At 45.1% G+C, this 23,300-nt stretch overlaps 1 protein-coding gene across 13 annotated transcripts in view; it reads right to left on the bottom strand.

Moving 5' to 3' along the window:
- LOC140453712 (uncharacterized) overlaps positions 1 to 23,300 on the bottom strand; it is a 134,558-nt gene that overhangs the window by 41,927 nt on the left and 69,331 nt on the right. For 6 of the 13 annotated variants that reach the window (XM_072548675.1, XM_072548681.1, XM_072548674.1 and 3 more), the window contains one exon: positions 15,035 to 19,586. The exons of 3 other annotated variants lie outside the window; for them this stretch is intronic. In XM_072548675.1, coding sequence (XP_072404776.1) covers positions 18,670 to 19,586 — 917 coding nt within the window. In that variant the 3' untranslated portion in view covers positions 15,035 to 18,669. Of the gene's footprint in view, positions 1 to 15,034; positions 19,669 to 23,300 lie in introns of those variants that run through there. 4 more of the 13 variants (XM_072548679.1, XM_072548680.1, XM_072548682.1 and 1 more) reach the window with 1 other exon arrangement.

The following is a 23,300-nucleotide window of genomic DNA, read 5'->3' as shown; positions in this document are numbered from 1 at the left end:
TCAGGCACAAATCTGAATTTCTCTTGTCAATTTAGAGCTGCAGGACTAGGCTGTGATCTGTTCATTGCCTATCTTCATTTCAATATTGATCCTGAATAGTTTTCAATTTAAAATTGATGTATTTCATACATTATGGTCTATTCAAACATATTGCTGAAAATGTGTTGCTAGAAAAGCGCAGCAGGTCAGGCAGCATCCAAGGAGCAAAAGAATCGACGTTTTGGGCATGAGCCTTTCTTGAGGAATGAGGAAAGTGTGTCCAGCAGGCTAAGATAAAAGATAGGGAGGAGGGACTTGGGGGAGGGGCGTTGGAAATGCGATAGGTAGAAGGAGGTCAAGGTGAGGGTGATAGGCCAAAGTGGGGGTGGGGGCGGAGAGGTCAGGAAGAAGATTGCAGGTTAGGAAGGTGGTGCTGAGTTCGAGGAATTTGACTGAGACAAGGTGGGGGGAGGGGAAATGAGGAAACTGGAGAAATCTGAGTTCATCCCTTGCGGTTGGAGGGTTCCTGGGCGGAAGATGAGGCATTCTTCCTCCAACAGTCATGTTGCTATGGTCTGGCGATGGAGGAGTCCAAGGACCTGCATGTCCTTGGTGGAGTGGGAGGGGGAGTTGAAGTGTTGAGCCATGGGGTGGTTGGGTTGGTTGGTCCGGGTGTCCCAGAGGTGTTCTCTGAAACGTTCCGCAAGTAGGCGGCCTGTCTCCCCAATATAGAGGATGTCACATCGGGTGCAGCGGATGCAATAAATGATGTGTGTGGAGGTGCAGGTGAATTTGTGGCAGACATGGAAAGATCCCTTGAGGCCTTGGAGGGAAGTAAGGGGGGAGGTGTGGGCGCAAGTTTTGTATTTCTTGCGGTTGCAGGGGAAGGTGCCGGGAGTGGAGGTTGGGTTGGTGGGGGGTGTGGACCTGACAAGGGAGTCACGGAGGGAGTGGTCTTTTCGGAATGCTGATAGGGGAGGGGAGGGAAATATCCCTGGTGGTGGGGTCCGTTTGGAGGTGGCGGAAATGACGACGGATGATACGATGTATATGGAGGTTGGTGGGGTGGTAGGTGAGGACCAGGGGTTCTGTCCTGGTGGCGATTGGAGGGGCGCGGCTCAAGGGCGGAGGAGCGGGAGGTGGAGGAGATGCGGTGGAGGGCATCATCAATCACATCTGGGGGGAAATTGTGGTCTTTGAAGAAGGAGGCCATCTGGGTTGTACGGTATTGGAACTGGTCCTCCTGGGAGCAGATGCAGTGGAGACGAAGGAATTGGGAATATGGGATGGAGTTTTTACAGGGGGCAGGGTGGGAGGAGGTGTAGTCTAGGTAGCTGTGGCAGTCGGTCGGTTTATAGTAAATGTCCATGTTGATTCGGTCGCCTGAGATAGAAATGGAAAGGTCTAGGAAGGGGAGGGAGGAGTCTGAGACGGTCCAAGTGAATTTGAGGTCGGGGTGGAAGGTAATAGGAATCAGCTATTACGAGGGGGCATAGCTTTAAATTAAGGGGTGGTAGGTATAGGACAGATGTTAGGGGTAGATTCTTTACTCAGCGAGTCGTGAGTTCATGGAATGCCTTGCCAGTAGCAGTGGTGGACTCTCCCTCTTTATGGGCATTTAAACGGGCATTGGATAGGCATATGGAGGATAGTGGGCTTGGATCGGCACAACATCGAGGGCCAAAGGGCCTGTACTGCACTGTATTTTTCTATGTTCTGTGTTCTATGTGTTGGTAAAGTGGATGAACTGTTCAACCTCCTCGTGGGAGCACGAGGCAGCGCCAATACAGTCATCGATGTAGCGGAGGAAAAGGTGAGGGGTGGTGCCAGTGTAGCTGCGGAGATGGACTGTTCCACATATCCTACGAAGAGGCAGGCATAGCTGGGGCCCATGCGGGTGCCCATGGCTACTCCTTTGGTTTGGAGGAAGTGGGAGGATTGGAAAGAGAAGTTGTTCAGGGTGAGGACCAGTTCAGTCAGTCGAAGGAGGGTGTCAGTGGAAGGGTACTTGTTGGTACGGCGGGAAAGAAAGAAGTGGAGGGCTTTGAGTCCTTTGTGATGGGGGTGGAGGTGTACAGGAACTGGATGTCCATGGTGAAGATAAGGCGTTGGGGACTGAGGAAGCGAAAATCATGGAGGAAGTGGAGGGCGTGGGTGGTGTCCCGAACGTAGGTGGGGAGTTCTTGGACTAAGGGGGACAGGACCGTGTCGAGGTATGCAGAGATGAGTTCGGTGGGGCAGGAGCAGGCTGAGACAATGCCTGCGAATCCTATTCAAACATATTGACTGACATTGTGGTGACACCGTTATTGAACAGGAAAATCTGAGATCAGGATCACACTCCCACTGACTTTGAGTGAAAATCTTTCCATCCTGGATATGATTAGCAGCAACAAAACAGCTGAATCCAACACTTGCTGTGTCTGAGCAGGTAGGATGACTGAGTGAATTCTTTCCCACACACAAACCAGGTCTCTCCTTAGTATGAACTTGCTGGTATACAGTGAAGTCAGATGATTGCCTGAACCCAATTATACAGTGAGAGTATCTGGTATCCTCAGTGTGAATATGTTCACGAGACATCAGATCCTTAGAGTTTTTACAGCACACTCCCCACAATCCAGATACAATGATTGTAAAGCAACATCTCCAAGACCCTCAGCAGGGAGTTCAAACTGGGGAGAGACTTCATCTTTTTCCATGACTTTGACACGGATTACCATTCCTTCGTCAATAGGAGTCGGACCCACATCCCTATGACAATGAGAAATTGCTGGGCCCATTTGGGTTCCAATGTCCTCAGGAATATACCAAGCAGCTTGTCCACTAACTCCACTCCAGGTCAAACTAACACAACAAAGGTTCTCAAAGAGAACAAAGAACAAAGAAAATTTACAGCCCAGGAACAGGCCCTTCAGCCCTCCAAGCCTGAGCCAATCCAAATGTACTGTCTAAACGTGTCGGTCAATTCCTAACCATCTGTATCCCTCTGCTCCCCACCTACTCATGCATCTGTCCAAATGCATCTTAAATGAATCTACTATGCCTGCCTCTACCAACTCTGCTGGCAATGCATTCCAGACGCCCACCACCCTCTGTGTGAAGTACTTACCACGTGTATCCCCCTTAAACTTTCCACCTCTCACCTTGAAAGCATGACCTCTCGTTATTGAATCCTTCACCCTGGAAAAAAGCTTGTTTCTATCCACCCTGTCTGTACCCTTCATGATTTTGTAAACCTCAATCAGCTCCCCCCTCAATTTCCATTTTTCTAATGAAAATAACCTACTCAATCTTTCTTCATAGCTAGCACCTTCCATACTAGGCAACATCCTTGTAATCCTTCCCTGCACCCTCTCCAAAGCGTCCACATCCTTTTGGTAATGTGGCAACCAGAACTGTACACAATATTCTAAATGCAACCGAACCAATGTCTTGTACAATTTTAACATGACTTGCCAGCTCTTATACTCAATACCTCGTCCAATGAAGGCAAGCATACTGTATGCCTTCTTGACCACTCTATCCACCTGTGTAGCAAACTTCAGGGTACAATGGACTTGCACTCCCAGATCTCTCTGCACATCAACTTTTCCCAAGGCTCTTCCGTTCATTGTATAATTTGCTTTAGAATTAGTCTTGCCAAATTGCATCACCTCACATTTTTCTGGATTGAAAACCATCTGCCACTTTTCCGCCCAACTCTCCAATCTATCTATATCCTCCTGTATTCTCTGACAGTCCCTTATGCTTTCTGATACTCCACTAATCTTTGTGTCATCTGCAAACTTGCTGATTATACCAACAGTGCCCTCTTCCAGATCATTTCTGTATATTACAAACAACAGTGGCCCCAAAACTGACCACATTGGAACATCACTGGTCATCTTTCTCCAGTTCGAGAAACTCCCTTCAACTACTACTCTCTGTCTCCTGTTGCTCAACGAGTTCCTCATCCACCGAGCTAGAACACCCTGCACACCATTTATCTTCACTTTCTCTATTAGTCTATCATGGGGAACCTTATCAAATGCCTTACTAAAGTCCATGTATATGACACCAACAGCCCTTCCTTCATCTATCAACTTGGTCAATTCCTCAAAGAACTCTATTAAGTTGGTATGGCACGATCTCCCCTGCACAAAACCATGTGCTTATTAATGATAAGCCCATTCTTTTCTAAATATAAATAGATCCTATCCCTCAGTATCTTCTCCAGCAACTTTCCCACCACTGACATCAGGCTCACTGGTATGTAGTTACCCAGAATATCCCTATAACCCTTCTTGTACAGGGGGACAACATGGGCAACCTTCCAGTCCTCCAGCACCTCACCTGTATTTAAGGATGCCACAAAGATATCTGTCAGGGCCCCAGCTATTTCCTCTCTCACCTCGCTCAGCAACCTGGAATAGATCCCGTCCAGTCCTGCGGATTTGTCCACCTTAATAATGTCTAATCTACCCAACGCATCTTCCCTATTTCTGTCAACTTATGTGATCCAGACGAATCAAACTTCTATCTCTAATCTCAACATTCATCATGTTCTTCTCCTCAGTGAACACTGATGGAAAGTAATCATTCAGAATCTCACCCATTCTCTCAGGTTCAACACACAGCCTTCCTTCATTATCTTTAAGTGGACCATTCCTTTCTCTAGTTACCTACTTGCTTCTTATATAAGAATAAAATGCCTTGAGGTTCTCCTCAATTCTGCTCGCTAAAGCTATTTCATGACCCCTTTTAGCCTTCTGTTTTCCTCATTTAAGACTTGTCCTACTCTTCCAATATTCCTCCATGGCCCGCTCTGTTCTTAGCTGCCTAAACCTTATGTACACTTCCCTTTTCCTCTTGGCTAGTCGTACAATTTCTCCTGTCATCCACAGTTCATGAATCTTGCCCTTCCTATTCTTTGCCTTCAATGGGACATGCCTATCCTGCAATATCTTTACCCTATCTTTGAAAGCCTCCCACATCTCAAATGTGGACTTCCCTTCACAGAGCTGAGTCCAATCCACATTTCCAAGTTCCTGCCTAATTTTGATATAATTGGCCTTGGCCTAGATTAGTACTCTTCCCTGAGGACCACTTTCTTCTTTATCTACGAGTATTCTAAAACTTACAGAATTGTGAACACTGTTCCAAAAGAAATCCCCCACCGCAACTTCTACCACCTGGCCTGGCTCGTTCCCCAGTAGCAGGTCCAATATGGCCCCTTCCCTCGTCGGACTATTGACATACAGCTCTAGAAAACTCTCCTGGATGCTTCTTACAAATTCTACCCCATCCAGACCTCTGACGTTAGGTGTATCCCAGTAAATGTTGGGAAAATTAAAACCTCCCATCACCACTACCCTATTGCCTCTGCATCTTTCCATAATCTGTTTACTTATTTGTTCTTTTACCTCACGCTCATTGTAATACAGCCCCAACAGTGTAACTGCACCTTTCTTATTTCTTTGCTCCATCCATTATGCCTCACTACCCAAGACATCCACAGTGTGCTCCTTTAGCACAGCCATGATATCGTCCTTGACCAGCAATGCAACTCCACCACCCCCTTTTACTCCCTCCTTGTCCTGTCTGAAGAGTCTATATCCTCGAACATTTAATTGCCAATCATCATGCCCTGCCTTCAACCAAGTCTCTGTGATTGCAATAACGTCATACCCCAGGCACCAATCCAATCTGACTTACTCCTTGCATTAAAGTAGATGCATTTCGGGCCACCAGTTTTTTTGCGCTCATCTGATCTCTGCCTATTCTTCCCTTTATTAATGCTATCTTCATAATTCTTACCTCTCTGCCTATTTGTTTTCTCTTCTGGTTCCCAGCCCCCTGCCACATTAGTTGAAAACCTCCCCAACAGTAGTTGGGACGGCACGGTGGCTCAGTGATTAGCACTGCTGCCTCACAGCACCAGGGTGCCAGGTTTGATTCCAGTCTCGGTGACTATCTGTGTGGAGTTTGCACATTCTCCCCGTGTCTGCGTGGGTTTCCTCCGGGTGCTCCGGTTTCCTCCCACAGTCCAAAGATGTGCAGGACAGGTAAATTGGCCCTGCTAAATTGCCCAACGTGTTACGTGCATTAGTCAGAGGGGAATGGGTCTAGGTGGGCTGCTCTTCGGAGGGTCTGGGTGGACTGGTTGGGCCGAAGGGCCTGTTTCCACACTGTAGGGAATCTAATCCAACCAAGACTCCCCCAAGGACATTGGTTCCGGTCAGGTTCAGATCTAGACCGTACATCTTGTAATAGTCGCCCCTTCCCCAGAACCGGTCCCAATGTCCAACAAATCTGAACCCCTCCCTCCTACACCATCTCTCAAGCCACATGCCTATTTTTTCATTTCTACGCTGGCTAGCACATGGCACAGGCAGTAATCCTGAGATCACTACCTTTGAGGTCCTCTCTTTAACTTATCTCCTAGCTCCCTGAATTCTTCTTTCAGGACCTCATCTCGTTTTCTACTTAAATTGTTGGTGCCTATATGCACCAAAACAACTTGCTGTTCCCTTTTAAAAAGCTCTGCAGTCGATTGGTGACATCCCTGACCCAAGCACCTTGGAGGCAACATACCATCCGGGAGTCCCGTTTTTGGCCGCAGAACTGCCCATCTACTCCGCTCACAACAGAAACCCTATGGCCCTATGGCCCTGCAGGTCTTTTCCCTGCCCTTCTGAACAGCAGTGCCCGCCACGATGCCATGGTCCTGACAACCGCTAACCTCCCCTGGTAAGCCATCTCCCCCAACAGTATCCAGACCTGTTTTGGAGGGAGATGACCGCAGGGGACATCTGCACTAACTTCCTACTCTTTTTCTGTCTTTTGGTCACCCATTCACTGTCTCCCTCAGCTGCGGTGTGACCAGTTCACTAAACGTGCTATCCACGACCTCCTCAGCATCACGGGTGCTCCACAGTGAGTCCGTCCGCAGCTCCAGAGCTATCACTCGGTCAAATAATAGCTGCAGCTGGACACACTTCTTGCAAGTGTAAGAGTCAGGAATGTCAGATACGTTCCTAAGGGAAAGGGGGAGAGGAGAAAAGCAGTAGTTATAGGAGACTGTATAGTTAGAGGGACAGACAGGCAGTTCTGTGGACATGGGCGAGACTCTCAGATGGTTTGTTGCGTCCGGGTGCCAGGGTCCGAGACATCCTTAACGGGGAAGGTGTGCAGCCAGAAGTCGTGGTGCACATTGGCACCAACGACATAGGTAGGAAGAGGAGTGGGGAGGTCATTCAGGAGCTCAGAGAGTTAGGCTGGAAGCTAAAAGCTAGGACGGACAGAGTCGTCATCTCTGGGTTGTTGCCAGTGCCAGTGCCATGTGACAGTGAGGCAAAGAATAGAGAGAGAGTGCAGTTGAACACGTGGCTGCAAGGATGGTGTAAGAGGGAGGACTTCAGGTATTTGGACAATTGGACTGCATTCTGGGGAAGGTGGGACCTATACAAACAGGACGGGTTGCACCTGAACCAGAAGGCCACCAATATCCTGGGAGGTAGGTTTGCTAGCACTCTTCGGGGGGGGGGTTAACTAATTTGGCAGGGGGATGGGATCCAGACTTGTAGTCCAGCAAGTAGGTTAGCTGTTTTTCAGGATGTCCAAGAATGTAGGGAGGCTGTGGAGAAGGTAGCACTGACAGGGAATACTTGCGGACACAGAGATGGGTTCAAGTGTGTATACTTCAACGCAAGGAGTATCAGAAATAAGGTGGGTGAACTGAAGGTGTGGATCAGTACTTGGGACTACGATATTGTGGCCATCACGGAAGCGTGGATAGAAGAGGGATAGGAATGGTTGTTGGAGGTTCCTCGTTACAGATGTTTCAGTAAGATTGGGGGGGAGGGGTGGTAAAAAAGGAGGGGGGGGTGGCATTGCTAATTAGAAATGGTATAATGGCTGCAGAAAGGCAGTGCGAGGGGGATCTGCCTTTGGAGGTAGTATGGGCTGAAGTCAGAAATAGGAAAGGAGCAGTCACCTTGTTGGGTGTTTACTATAGGCCCCCCAATAGCAGCAGAGATGTGGAGAAACAGATTGGGAAACAGATTTTGGAAAGGTGCAGAAGCCACAGGGTAGTAGTCATGGGCGATTTCAACTTCACAAATATTGATTGGAAGCTCTTTAGAGCTGAAAATGTGTTGCTGGAAAAGCGCAGCAGGTCAGGCAGCATCCAAGGAGCAGGAGAATCGACGTTTCGGGCATAAGCCCTTCTTCAGGTATGAGGAAAGGGCTCATTCCTGAAGAAGGGCTCATGCCCGAAACGTCGATTCACCTGTTCCTTGGATGCTGCCTGACCTGCTGCGCTTTTCCAGCAACACATTTTCAGCTCTGATCTCCAGCATCTGCAGTCCTCACTTTCTCCTGGAAGCTCTTTAGATCAAGTAGATTGGACGGGGCGGTGTTTGTGCAGTGTGTCCAGGAAGCTTTTCTAACTCAGTATGTAGATTGTCCGACCAGAGGGGAGGCCATATTGGATTTGGTACTTGGTAACAAACCGGGACAAGTGATGGGCTTGTTAGTGAGTGAGCATTTTGGGGATGGTGACCACAATTCTGTGACTTTCACCTTGGTTATGGAGAGAGATAGGTGCGTGCAACAGGGCAGGTTTTACAACTGGGGGAAGGGTAAATATGATGCTGCAAGACAGGATCTGAGGAGGATAAGTTGGGAGCATAGGCTGTCAGGGAATGATGTCGTTGAAATGTGGCACTTTTTCAAGGAACAGATACGACGTGTCCTTGATATGTATGTACCTGTCAGGCAGGAAAGAGATGGTCGTGTGAGGGAACCTTGGTTGACGAGGGAGGTTGAATGTCTTGTAAGGAGGAAGAAGGAGGCTTACATAAGGTTGAGGAAACAAGGTTCAGACAGAGCGTTGGAGGGATACAGGATAGCCAGGAGGGAGCTGAAGAAAGGGATTAGGAGATCGAAGAGAGGGCATGAAAAATCTTTGGCAGGTAGGATCAAGGATAACCCCAAGGCCTTTTATGCGTATGTGAGAAACAATGAGAATGACGAGAACAAGGGTAGGTCCGATCAAGGACAGCAGTGGGAGACTGTGTATTGAGTCGGAAAAGATAGCAGAGGTCGTGAATGAGTATTTTTCTTCAGTATTTACAAATGAGAGGGACTGTATTGTTGAAGAGGAGAGTATGAAACGGACTGGTAAGCTAGAGGAGATACTTGTTAGGAAGGAAGATGTGTTGGGCATTTTGAAAAACTTGAGGATAGACAAGGGATATAAGGGATATATCCTAGGATTATGTGGGAAGCAAGAGAAGAAATTGCAGAACCGTTGGCAATGATCTTTTCGTCTTCACTGTCAGTGGGGGTGGTACCAGGGGACTGGAGAGTGGCGAATGTTGTGCCTCTGTTCAAAAACGGGAATAGGGATAACCCCGGGAATTACAGGCCAGTTAGTCTTACTTCGGTGGTAGGCAAAGTAATGGAAACGGTACTGAGGGATAGGATTTATGAGTGTCTGGAAAGACACTGCTTGATTAGGGACAGCCAGCACAGATTTGTGAGGGGTCGGTCTTGCCTTACAAGTCTTATTGAATTCTTTGAGAAGGTGACCAAGCACATGTGGATGAGGGTAGAGCAGTAGATGTAGTGTACATGGATTTTAGTAAGGCATTTGATAAGGTTCCCCATGGTAGGCTTATGCGGAAAGTCAGGAGGCATGGGATAGTGGAAAGTTTGGCCAGTTGGATAGAGAACTGGCTAACCGGTCGAAGTCAGAGAGTGGTGGTAGATGGTAAATATTCAGCCTGGAGCCCAGTTACACATGGAGTTCCACAGGGATCAGTTCTGGGTCCTCTGCTGTTTGTAATTTTTATTAATGACTTGGAAGAGGGAGTCGAAGGGTGGGTCAGTAAACTTGCAGACGATACGAAGATTGGAGGAGTTGTGGATAGTGAGGAGGGCTGTTGTCGGCTGCAAAGGGACAATATGATGCAGAGCTGGGCTGAGGAGTGGCAGATGGAGTTCAACCCTGTCAAGTGTGAGGCTGTCCATTTTGGAAGGACAAATAAGAATGCGGAATACAGGGTTAATGGTAGGGTTCTTCGTAAGGTGGAGGAGCAGAGGGATCTTGGGGTCTATGTTCATAGCTCTTTGAAAGTTGCTACTCAGGTGGATAGAGCTTGTAAGAAGGCCTATGGTGTATTAGCGTTCATTAGCAGAGGGATTGAATTCAAGAGTCGTGAGGTGATGTTGCAGCTATACAGGACCTTGGTAAGGCCACATTTCGAGTACTGTGTGCAGTTCTGGTCTCCTAATTTTAGGAAAGATGTGGAAGCTTTGGAGAGGGTGCAGAGAAGATTTACCAGGATGTTGCCTGGAAGGGAGAATAGGTCGTACGAGGATAAGTTGAGAGTGCTGGGCCTTTTCTCATTGGAATGGCGAAGGATGAGGGGTGACTTGGTAGAGGTTTATAAGATCATCGGGGGATAGACAATCAGAGACTTTTTCCCTGGGTACAACAGAATGTTACAAGGGGACATAAATTTAAGGTGTAGGGTGGAAGGTATAGGGGGGATGTCAGGCGTAGGTTCTTTACCCAGAGAGTGGTGGGGGCATGGAATGCGCTGCCTGTGGGAGTGGCAGAGTCAGAATCATTGATGACTTTTAAGCGGCAATTGGATAGGTACATGGATAGGTGCTTAAGCTAGGACAAATGTTCGACACAACATCGTGGGCCGAAGGGCCTGTTCTGTGCAGTATTGTTCTATGTTCTATCAAGCAAGAGGCACATGCCACGGGTCAGAGGTCCCCTGCCATTGTAAGCTTAGCTTTATATGAACTAACTAAAACCAAACATTGCACTTAAATATATGAAAAAGAAAGATAAAGACAAAAATAAAAGCCTTATCGAGTCTTTTTCCTCTGGTTGTGGAGGCGGGGAGGCGGGGGGTGGTGGGAGGGAGACTCGGGTTTAGCCACTGCCCAAATATAAATTATTCAAAGTTTGTGAGAAGATTTGTACCTCAGGTGCTCGCTGTTGTGGTTGTGTTCGCCGAGCTGGGAATTTGTTTTGCAGACGTTTCGTCCCTGTCTAAGTGAAATCCTCAGCGCTTGGAAGCCTCCTGTGAAGCGCTTCTGTGATGTTTCCTCTGGCATTTATAGTGGTTTGTAAACGTCTGCAACACAAATTCTCAGCTCGGCGAATACAACCACATAAATTATTCACTCCACCTTCTCTCCTTGCCACTCTGTCAAAATGGAGGCCTGCCTCCCGAGGTAACTCCCTTTTTAAGTGGGAAAAGTTACCCTTCCTGACAGCCCTCGCTTCACTACACCTTCAAGAAGAACTTGATAACTAGCTGAAGAGAAACACTGGGCTACAAAGAAAAGGGGAGTCGGAGGAACTGCAGTTGGATAGCACATGATGAGGAACAGAGAATCTGTTTGTGCAAACCATATCACCACACATTGTGATTGTTGGGAGAGACCCTGAGATGGATACAGGAGATTTAGCACAATAGTTTGAGGGAATGCGGCATTCTGGTTGCATTGGTTGATATCAACAAATGGGTTTGTGGACTTTTATGCAAATGACCGATTGGTTCAGAGAAGGTAGGGACATAAAATGCAAATTTTAAATTATTGTAAAAAGTTTACAGAACAGAGATTTCAAATTTTGGGAAGAACTACAAAGTGGATGAAAGAAAGGTTTTATGCAGCGAGCGATTTCGAATTGGATCTGACTGCTTACAATCAAAAGTCTGATATCTCCAAGTCCTGATGAATTGAATGATTCTGTCAGAAATTGAATGGTTGGTAGGTTGGAATTTGCTGACAGCAGATCCTTTGCTTGCATCTGAGCCAGAGATTGCCACTCTGTTTTGCATAGTGTTCGTCCCACACTGTGCAGGCTTGCTGAGTAGGATGCTGGCCATTTCAACAGCAAATGACTGTTTTGTGTAATCCTTTTTTTCTATAATAGGGGACAAATTGGGTGGGAGCTGGCAAATAATGACATCCAAAAACAAACTTATACTCCTACTAGCTGGACCAGAGAATGTTGCAATAATATCTTCTCCTGTCTTCTCCCCATAACTCTGTGCATTTTTAATTTCCAATTTGGCTTCACCACCACAAAGTATTTCAGATCCTAACCAATTGCAACCTGAAAATGTTTATATTTTTCATATCACCTATGCTTGCTTGACTAACTTTATATATCTGCCCTCATATGCTCGATTGTTCAAGAATGCAAAAATGTCCTCATTTTATTTTTCCATTCTCTCATGATTGGTTTAGTCTCCATAGATAACATCCCCAACTTTTCAAAACACTTCTCACAAATGAATTTTTATTCTTTGCAAGATAACCATCAACAATCACTTCTGCACTTTCCAATGCCTTCAAATCCACCACAAATGTAATGTTCAAGACTGTACATAATTTTCTGAGTATGAACTACTTTGCCCTTGACCTTACAGTGTAAGTGCCTATTAAGAGAGGCAAGGATATTGTATGCTTTACGAAATTTACTCTGGACCAACCTTGTCACATTGACTGATCCACATTTATATCCAGGTTGCTTTGGTCCCACACCCTTTTATTTTACATTGCTCATATTAGGCCCCATTTAGAATACTGTGCCCAATTTTGGGCCCCACAGCTCAGGAAGGAGTGTATCCAGCTGAGATTCCTGGAATGGTAGGCCTAAAATACGATGAACAGCTGAGAATCCTGGGATTACAGTTTAGAAAGTTGGGGGATATCTAAAAGAAACTTACAAGATAATACATGGCTTACAAAGTGTGGACTCTGGGAAGTTGTTTCCATTAGGCGGGATACAAGGACACGTGGGCACAGCCTTAGAATTGAGGGGGTCAATTTAGAACAGAAACGACGAGACATTTCTTCAGTCAGAGAATGGTGGGCCTGTAGAGTTTATTGCCATGGAGCGCAGTGGAGGCCAGGATGTTAAATGTCTTCAAGACAGAGTTGGAAAAATTCTTGATCACACAAGGAATTAAGAAGTACGGGGAGAGTGCGGATAAATGGAGTTGAAATGCCCAGCAGCCGTGATTAAATGGCAGAGTGGAGTCGATGGGCTGAATGGCTTTACTTCCACTCCTATGTCTTATGGTCGACATTCAACCCACCAAAACATGTTACCCTACATACATCCATATTAAACTGCACCTGCTTTCTGTCAGTGTAGTTGAATACAGAGAACATAGAACATACAACAATACAGCACAAAACAGGCCCTTCGGCCCACGATGTTGTGCTGAACATTTGTCCTAGCTTAGGAAACATCCTGGTAAATCTCCTCTGCACCCTCTCCAAAGCTTCGACATCTTTCCTAAAGTGAGGTGACCAGAACTGCACACAGTACTCCAAATGTGGCCTTACCAAGGTCCTGTACAGCTGCAACATCACTTCACGACTCTTGAATTCAATCCCTCTGCTAATGAACGTTAATACACCACAGGCGTTTTTACAAGCTCAATCCACCTGAGTGGCAACTTTCAAAGAGCTATGAACATAGACCCCAAGATCCCTCGGCTCCTCCACTTTACTAAGAACCCTACCGTTCGCATTCCTGTATTCCGCATTCTTATTTGTCCTTCCAAAATGGACAACCTCACACTTGACAGTGTTGAACTCTATCTGCCACTCCTCAGCCCAGCTCTGTATCATATCTAAGTCCCTTTGCAGCCGACAACAGCCCTCCTCACTATCCATAACTCAACCAATCTTTGTATCGTCTGCAAATTTACTGACTAACCCTTCGACTCCCTCTTCCAAGTCATTAATAAAAATTACAAACAGCAGAGGACCCAAACTGATCCCTGCGGAACTCCACTTGTAACTGGGCTCCAGGCTGAATATTTACCATCTACCACCACTCTCTGACTTCGACCGGTTAGCCAGTTCTCTATCCAACTGGCCAAGTTTCCCACTATCCCATGCCTCCTGACTTTCTGCATAAGCCTACCATGGGGAACCTTATCAAATGCCTTACTAAAATCCATGTACACTACATCCACTGCTCTACCCTCATCCACATGCTTGGTCACCTTCTCAAAGAATTCAATAAGACTTGTAAGGCAAGACCTACCCCTCACAAATCCGTGCTGGCTGTCCCTAATCAAGCAATGTCTTTCCAGACACTCAAATCCTATTCCTCAGTACCCTTTCCATTACTTTGCCTACCACTGTCTGCTCTTCCATCCTGAGTGCAAGAACAAGTAAAGACAAAAAAAAGTGCACTACAATGTGAGTGAAAAAGACAGGACAGTGACATTGATTGAGTTCCAACTACCACAGGTACAATTCAAAGGTACACCCTTCCCTCATTTTAGCTCAGTATCTGTCCAATTCACTTACTGTTCACTTAGAATTTCAACCTGAGTGTTCGGGTTTAAAAATGGTATGTGAAGCAAAATTGATCTCAGTATGAGGAGAAACTAGTGTTTAATATTAGATCAATAGACTCATTTTGGTCATGTGAGTTTATTTTCCCTCCTATTTCAAAAATCAATTCTGTGAAATAAGGGCTGAAATTTACTGACAGACCAAACAGAAGAAGCATCTAATGCTTTCACTGTCAGCTCTGCAGACATTCAGTCAGCAACAGAATTACTGTGTTTATGAGGAATGGTTTAGTTACTCATTGTCTCTCAGGGCGACAAAGAGCAAGTTGGGAAAGAGGGACAGCAGCAGCAGAAAGAGTGGGAGCATCAACACGGTGAGCAAAGGATAAAATAAAGTCACCAGAGAAAGTCAGAATGTTTAGCAGCATTTATACAAAGACAAACAAGTTAAAAATTCAATTCCAGTACCTCTTTGTCAAATAAACATTTTGATCCATGTTTTCTGTGAATGAAATTTCCCATCCCCACCTTCAATCTTGATACTTTGTGCTGTTTTCCCTAACCCCCTGCAGCATTGTTATCCCCCTCTGCTGAACTCCCTCCTTTGTGCTGCTCATATGACACTTTCTCCTGCCAGACTTAGAACTGCCTCTCTTTACGAATTCATTCAATTCTATCACAAACCTCTTCCCTGATTTCTATACAGATATTGTCTCACTGACACAAAGTATTCATTTTGAACCCCACCTGCAACCTCCAGCTTCATAGAGAAATTATGACTGTGGACTCTTAACGAGCCTTACTCTTTCCCTCTTGATCTTTTAACCAGTCTACCTTTTACCTCTCCACATCTCCCCTTTTTAAGTTCTCTCTTGCACATTTACCTGAAAGTATCTATGCCCAGCGATACTCTGGCTAAATCATACGTGATCTTATTAAAATCCACTCGGTCAGAACTTTGATTTCAGGCCCATCTTGTCCTTTTCCTCGCAAACATGAATCTAAAAGAGTTAAAATAACTGACTATAATATGCTCCCTCATTGACATTTCAACCACTTGTCTAGCTTTGCTACCTCAAGTTAATCGACGTTTCGGGCATGAGCCCTTCTTCCTAAAGAAGGGCTCATGCCCGAAATGTCGATTCTCCTGCTCCTTGGATGCTGCCTGAACTGCTGTGCTTTTCCAGCAACACATTTTCAGCTCTGATCTCCAGCATCTGCAGTCCTCACTGTTACCTCAAGTTAAGTCCATGACCACCTCCTCCCTTGTGAGGATTTCTACATACTTGCTTAAAAAAACACTGTCCTGGATGTATTTTACAAATTTCTTGAAACCTTTCACATGCTGACGACTATAGAGTCATACAGTCATAGAAATGTACAGCATGCCGACCAGATATCCCAACCCAATCTAGTCTCACCTGCCAGCACCCGGCCCATATCCCTCCAAACCCTTCCTATTCATATACCCATCCAAATGCCTCTTAAATGTTACAATTGTACCAGCCTCCACCACTTCCTCTGGCAGCTCATTCCATACACGTATTTTGTGTGAAAAAGTTCCCCCTTAAGTCTCTTTTATATCTTTCCCCTCTCACCCTAAACCTATGCCCTCTAGTTCTGGACTCTCCAACCCCAGGGAAAAGACTTTGCCTATTTACCCTATCCATGCCCCTCATAATTTTGTAATTTGGAGATGCCAGTGTTGGACTGGGGTGTACAAAGTTAAAAATCACACAACACCAGGTTATAGTCCAACAGGTTTAATTGGAAGCACACTAGCTTTCGGAGCAACGCTCCTTCATCAGGTGGTATAGCAAAAATTTACAGTGTGATGTAACTGAAATTATACATTGAAAAATTCATTGTCTGTTAAGCCTTTCATCTGTTAGAATACCATGATTTTGTAAACCTCTATAAGGTCACCCTTACAGAGGAAAACAGCCCCAGCCTGTTCAGCCTCTCCCTATAGCTCAAATCCTCCAGCCCTTGCAACATCCTTGTAAATCTTTTCTGAACCCTTTCAGGTTTCACAACATCTTTCCGATAGGAAGGAGACCAGAGTTGCACGCAATATTCCAACAGTGGCCTAACCAATGTCCTGTACAGCCGCAACATGACCTCCTGTATCAATAAAGGAAAGCATACCAAGCGCCTTCTTCACTATCCTATCAACCTGCGACTCCACTTTCAAGGAGCTATGAATCTGCACTCCAAGGTCACTTTGTTCAGCAACACTCCCTAGGACCTTAACATTAAGTGTATAAGTCCTGCTAAGATTTGCTTTCCCAAAATGCAGCACCTCACACTATCTGAATTAAACTCTATCTGCCACTTCTCAGTCCATTGACCCATCTGGTCAAGATCCTGTTGTAATCTGAGGTAACCCTCTTTGCTGTCTACTACACCTCCAGTTTTGGTGTCATCTGCAAACTTACTAACTGTACCTCTTATGCTCACCTCCAAATCATTTATGTAAATGACAAAAAGTAGTGGACCCAGCCCCGATCCTTGTGGCAATCCACTGGTCATAGGCCTCTAGTCTGAAAAACAACTTCTACCTTTGAGCCAGTTCTGTATCCAAATGGCTAATTCTCCCTGTAGTCCATGAGGTCCAATCTTGCTAATCAGTCTCCCATGGGAAATCTTGTCGAACGCCTTACTGAAGTCCACATAGATCACACCTACTGCTCTGCCCTCATCAATCCTCTTTGTTATTTCTTCAAAAAACTCAATCAAGTTTGTGAGACATGATTTCCCACACACAAAGTGGAAGTTTAAAACCCCTGTTATCACAATCCTATTACTCTTAACGCTTCCTGAAATTTGCCTCCTTACCTGCTCTTCCCGTTTTACCATTAGGTTTATTTACGGAGTTTTCTAAGATATCATTCTTCTTTATTGCTCTGACAGATTCCATGAAAACAAACCGCGACATCTCTTTTACCACATTTGCTGTCTTATATGAAGACCATGCATCTTGAAATATTGAGCTGCCAACCACATTTAAGTGACAGCAGTGTCTTCATAACCCCATATTTGAACTTGTTCATCAGGCACGTAGCACTAAAATAAATGCTGTTCACTCTTCACAAATTACCCTGTACCTTAACTGGCCAGGAATGTTTGTGCCTTCCTGATTTACTGGTTTTGTCACATTTTTATTGTTCATCTGGCACTTTTGAAAGTTTTGTCTGGATCTCAGCCCCTTGCCAAGTTAATTTACATGCTTCCTGACAGCACTCATGAGCCTTTCAGTAAGAATACTGGTCCCAATCCAGTTCAGGTGAAACCCCATTCGCCTTGAATAAATAAATAAACTTCTTCCCCTGTACACTTAATGTTAAGGTCCTAGGGAGTGTTGCTGAACAAAGTGACCTTGGAGTGCAGATTCATAGCTCCTTGAAAGTGGAGTCGCAGGTTGATAGGATAGTGAAGAAGGCGCTTGGTATGCTTTCCTTTATTGATACAGGAGGTCATGTTGCGGCTGTACAGGACATTGGTTAGGGGAATTCCAATTGTGCATGGTATTTCCAGCATTACAGGCTGCCCCTCAATTTGAAAGAGCCTTCTGCCAACAGCTTACATGAAGCATACTGATTGTCTCATTCTGAGTGACAGATAAACCCCACTAGTTCTTCGCACTTGTAGGAGGGAGGATGGAGGTAGTAGGGGAGATGGAGAGCTCATCAAAATAAATGAGTGTCCTTTAGAGATAAGATAGACTTGATGCACAATAGTTTTAACAATAAGCTGATTTATATCATTTTCTCCCAAATAGTAGACAGACACACGGTGTGCACAAATTTCACAGTGGCACAGTGGTTAGCATCTCTCAGCACCAGGAACCCAGGTTCAATCCTACCTTGGGTAACTGTGTGAGGTTTGCACATTTGCACGTCTGCTTGAGTTTCCTCCCACAGTCCAAATATTCGTAGGTTAGACGGAAATGGGAAATGCAAGATGATAGGATAGGGATGTGGATCTGGTTGGGATGCTCTATGGACAGTCAGTGTGGACTTGAGGAGCAGAATGACTTGTTTCCACACTGCACAGACTCTAAGACTATCTAATGATTATCAGAAAGAAGCCCAGAAACAAGACTTGAATATAGAGAAGAGTAATATCAAAAACCAAATGCAATAGTCACTGTGAACCAGAAAATCCCTTTTCACGCACTAGGCAGGCAGACAACCTTTATCTAGTGTGAATGTGTTTATGCAGTGATAATGTGATTATTTACAAAACCTACCCTACAGATATACAACTGTTATTAACATTTTATCGACAATATCAGTACTTTTAATTGAGCGGGGATTAATAACATCAGTACTAACAGCATAAAGACCAGAATTCATTCCTTGGTGAGACGTGGAGCAAAACCTTTCTGCTGTTGTTCTTTGTGAATTTGCTGGTGTGTTAACAGTTTGGATGATTGAGTAAATCCTTTCCCACACTCAGAACAGGCAAATGGCCTCGCCCCAGTGTGAACACTCTGATGTCTCAGCAGGTTAGATGAGCAAGTGAATCCTTTTCCACACTCAGAGCAGGTGAATGGTCTCTCCCCAGAGTGAACGCGCTGGTGGATCTGCAGGGAGTTTGAATCAGCAAAGCCTTTCTCACACACAAGACAGGTCAATGGTCTCTCTCCAGTGTGAACGCGCTGGTGCTTAAGCAGATTGGATGAGTAACTGAATCCTTTCCCACAATCAGAGCAGGTGAATGGTCTCTCTCCAGTGTGAACTCGCTGGTGGATCAACAGGCTGGATGACTGAGTGAATCTTTTCCCACATTCAGAACAGGTGAATGGTCTCTCCCCAGTATGAACCCGCTGGTGTACATGCAAACTGAATGACTGAGCGAATCCTTTCCCACAAACAGAACAGGTGAATGGTCTCTCCCCAGTGTGAATTCGCTGGTGTTTAAGCAGGCCGGATGATTGAGTGAATCCTTTCCCACAATTGGAGCAGGTGAATGGTTTCTCTCCAGTGTGACTACGTTGGTGTTCCAGCAGATTGGATAATCGAGTGAATCCCTTCCCACAACGAGAGCAGGTGAATGGCTTCTCCCCAGTGTGACTGCGTTGGTGCATTTCCAGCTGGGATGGGTAAAGAAATCCCTTCCCACAATTCCCACATTTCCACAGTCTCTCCCCAGTGTGACTGCACTGACGTTTGGACATTTGAAATGAACCGTCACTGACTCTTCCACACACACAACCTGTGATTCTCCCCAGTGTGAGCAGTGCTTTTTCCTTTGACGTCCAAAATCCTGAGATAATAAAGTTATGGTAAACACAGCGACTGTCAGATCTGGATGCGATTCTTTTTCAATACGACAACTGCAAATCAACCTTTCAAACAGAAAGCAAATGCAGTGAGCAAGAAACCAAAAGAACACACAGAAAATGAAACTGAGAGGAATTAATATTGAGCTGACATTTGGGATCATCATTAAAGCTGAACTCTTTCCCTTCCCTGAAGGACATTTATGAATGAGTCAGAGCTTGCACAAAAATACAGAAAGAGATACAGTTGGGAGAGCTGAGGGTGGGAATCGCATTTTATCATTTGACAACTCAATCTTGTTCTCGCTTCTGCCCCCAAACCCTTCAATCCTTCTGCAGGATGAACAACAAATACAGAAGCAAAATGGTAGAAATCTGAAGCAAAAACTGAAAATGCTGGAGGTCTGGCAGCATTGGAAATGGTGGTAAATGCAGGAACCATTGTAACCTTGAAGTGTTTAGATGATCATACAAAGCACTATAACACACTTATTGTCAGTAAATAGTAGACTAAACAGGCTCTTGATAACGAGCACAGATACAATGTGGCCAATGTTTTCAACAATTTAATATGAGATTCTGACTTAATTTTGTTCTGTGTTCTCTGTGACTCTCTTTTAGGAAGCAGGGCAGGAATGGCAAGTAGTGAAGATTACAAATGATATATTGGCCTTCATCGCAAAAGGATTTGAGTACAGGAATACAGATATCATTCTGCAAGGGCTTTGGTGACACCACACTCTGTGTACGTTTGTTCTCCTGTCCCAAAGAAAGATGCCCTGGCTATTGACAAAGAGTGAAGAAGGTTCACTCGACTAATTCCTGGGATGTCAGGACTGATGTTTTGTTCAAGAAGGTGAGTAGGGATAACCCTAGTAACTATAGGCTGGTGAGCCTCACTTCTGTTGTGGGCAAAGTCTTAGAGAGAATTGTAAGGGATAGGATTTATGAACATCTGGATAGGAATAATGTGATCAAGGATAGTCAGCATGGTTTTGTGAAGGGCAGATCGTGCCTCACAAACCTTACTGAATTCTTTGAGAAGGTGACGAAGGAGGTGGACAAGGGTAAAGCGGTAGATGTGGTGTATATGGATTTTAGCAAGGCGTTTGAGAAGGTTCCCCATGGTAGGCTACTGCAAAAAATACGGAGGTATGGCATTGAGGGTGAGTTGGAGGTTTGGATTAGGAATTAGCTGGCTGGAAGAAGACAGAGGGTAGTAGTTGATGGTAAAGGTTCATCTTGGAGTGCAGTTACTAACAGTGTTCCGCAAGGATCTGTTTTGGGACCATTGCTGTTTGTCATTTTTATAAATGACCTGGAAGAGGGGCTAGTAGATTGGGTGAGCAAGTTTGTGGATGATACGAAAGTTGGTGGAGTTGTTCACAGTGAGGAAGGATGTGTCAGGTTACAGAGGGATATAGATAAGCTGCAGAGCTGGGCAGAAAGGTGGCAAATGGAGTTCAATGTGGGTAAGTGTGAGGTGATTCACTTTGGTATGAGTAACAAAAAAATGGGGTACTGGGCTAATGGTCGGACACTTGGTAGCGTGGATGAGCAGAGGGATCTTGGTGTCCATGTACACAGATCTCTGAAAGTTGCCACCCAGGTAAATAGTGCGGTTAAGAAGGCATATGGCGTACTGGCTTTTATTGGTAGAGGAATTGAGTTCCGGAGTCCTGAGGTCATGTGGCAGTTGTATAAGACTCTGGTGCGGCCGCATCTGGAATACTGTGTGCAGTTTTGGTCACCATACTATAGGAAGGATGTGGAGGCACTGGAACGGGTGCAGAAGAGGTTTACCTGGTATGGTAGGAAGATCGTACGAGGAAAGGCTGAGGCACTTGGGACTGTTTTCATTGGAGAAAAGAAGGTTTAGGGGTGACTTGATAGAGGTGTACAAGATGATTAGGGGGTTAGATAGGGTTGACCGTGAGAACCTTTTTCCACATATGGAGTCAGCTATGACAAGGGGGCATAGCTTTAAATTAAGGGGTGGTAGGTATAGGACAGAAGTTAGGGTAGATTCTTTACTCAGCGAGTCGTGAGTTCGTGGAATGCCCTGCCAGTGGACTCTCCCTCTTTATGGGCATTTAAATGGGCATTGGATAGGCATATGGAAGATAGTGGGCTAGTGTAGGTTAGGTGGGCTTGGATTGGCGCATCATCAAGGGCCAAAGGGCCTGTACTGCGCTGTATTTTTCTATGTTCTATGTATGAAGAGGGACTCAATCCTCATTTAATCATTTGTTTTTGTCTTTCTGAGTCACTGACTACATCACTAATGTCGTACCTTCTGTTTATTAATCTAAAACTGACCCATCTAAGCCATTATTCCTGATAAAGGGTTTTTGCCCAAAACATCAACTCTCCTGCTCCTCAGGTCCTGCCTGACCTGTGTTTTTCCAGCACCACACTCTCGACTCTAATCTCCAGCATCTACAGTCCTCACTTTTGCCATCTAAGCTGGTTTCTATCCCCCTGCCATACTAGTTTAAAACCTCACCAATGAAACTGGTAAGAGTCCCCACAAAGAGATTTGTCCTGGGTCTGCCCAGGGTCCTGGGTCAGACTTGCATGGGTCCTACCTAATAGGAAACTGCCTCAATGCCTGAAGAATCTAAATCCTTTCTCATCATTTCTCCAGCTGTACATTCATCTGATCTTTGCTCTTATTCCTGCTTTTGCTAGTGCATGGCTTTGGGAATAGGGCTGATAATGCGACATTTGATGTCCTGCATTTTAGTGTATCTTCTTCCAACCACAGCTCCAGCTTGAAAGGTAGTTAGCCATTAGCTGCAGATGGACACACTTGTTGACGTATGTGGCCGGCAGGAACATTGGAAGTTTCACTTGTTTCCCACATTGTGCAAGAATATACTAGAGCTCTGCGGTCTTCTGTCATAACCTCTGTCTAGATTAATCTAGTTACGCCATTTAAGAGAATTTAATTGAGCTGGGATATCCTTTTGTTTCAAACATTTCTATTATAATCGAAAACCCCTTTACAGAAGCTGATTTATTGTACTTTAAAAACTGTAAGAAAATACTCCGCAGGTATCACAATTGGTTGTTTCCATTGGGACTGTCATTTTCTGAACCGCCTGAGCTGAGACTGAGTACTCAGTCTTTCAGCTTCAGCTTCTCTGTCTCACCTCACTGTTTTTACCCAATTCCAAAGCATTCTCAGTGAGCCAAACAGCACTCACAGTGCAACCTTGTCATTTTCATTGTTTGCTCCCATCCACACTGACCTCAGCCTCCTGTACTTCTCCAGTGCTCAGTGGGAACTCAGGGAACAGCATCTCCTCTTTCAATTCAGCCCTTTCTAACCCTCCAGACTCAACAGTTTCATGTTCATGTCAGAAGTGTTCCACGTGAAAGGAACTTTAAAACGAATTTCGTAGATATTTTAAAATGAAAAATTTCTAAGTTAAAAATCATTGCATGTAATTGGGACTAAATATGACAGTTCTTTCAAAAAGACTCAGTGTTATTTGGATAAATCTATGCGTACCTCTTAGGAAACATAATCTTCCTCAGCTGCAGAGCCTAGATGTGAGCACAAACTCAAAGGGTGATCCAACTACGAATTTGAACATCTTGCTGCTTTTCAATTTACAAGTACATCAGGAGGTATCTTCCCACAGATAGTACAGACAAACCTTTTTCTTTCCACAGTTAAATGTCAATGATAA

The sequence above is a fragment of the Chiloscyllium punctatum genome, chromosome 27 (assembly GCF_047496795.1).
Source record: "Chiloscyllium punctatum isolate Juve2018m chromosome 27, sChiPun1.3, whole genome shotgun sequence".
NCBI lineage: Eukaryota > Metazoa > Chordata > Chondrichthyes > Orectolobiformes > Hemiscylliidae > Chiloscyllium > Chiloscyllium punctatum.
The sequence above is the reverse complement of the archived record's forward strand: the minus strand, read 5'-3'. Positions and strand labels throughout refer to the sequence as shown.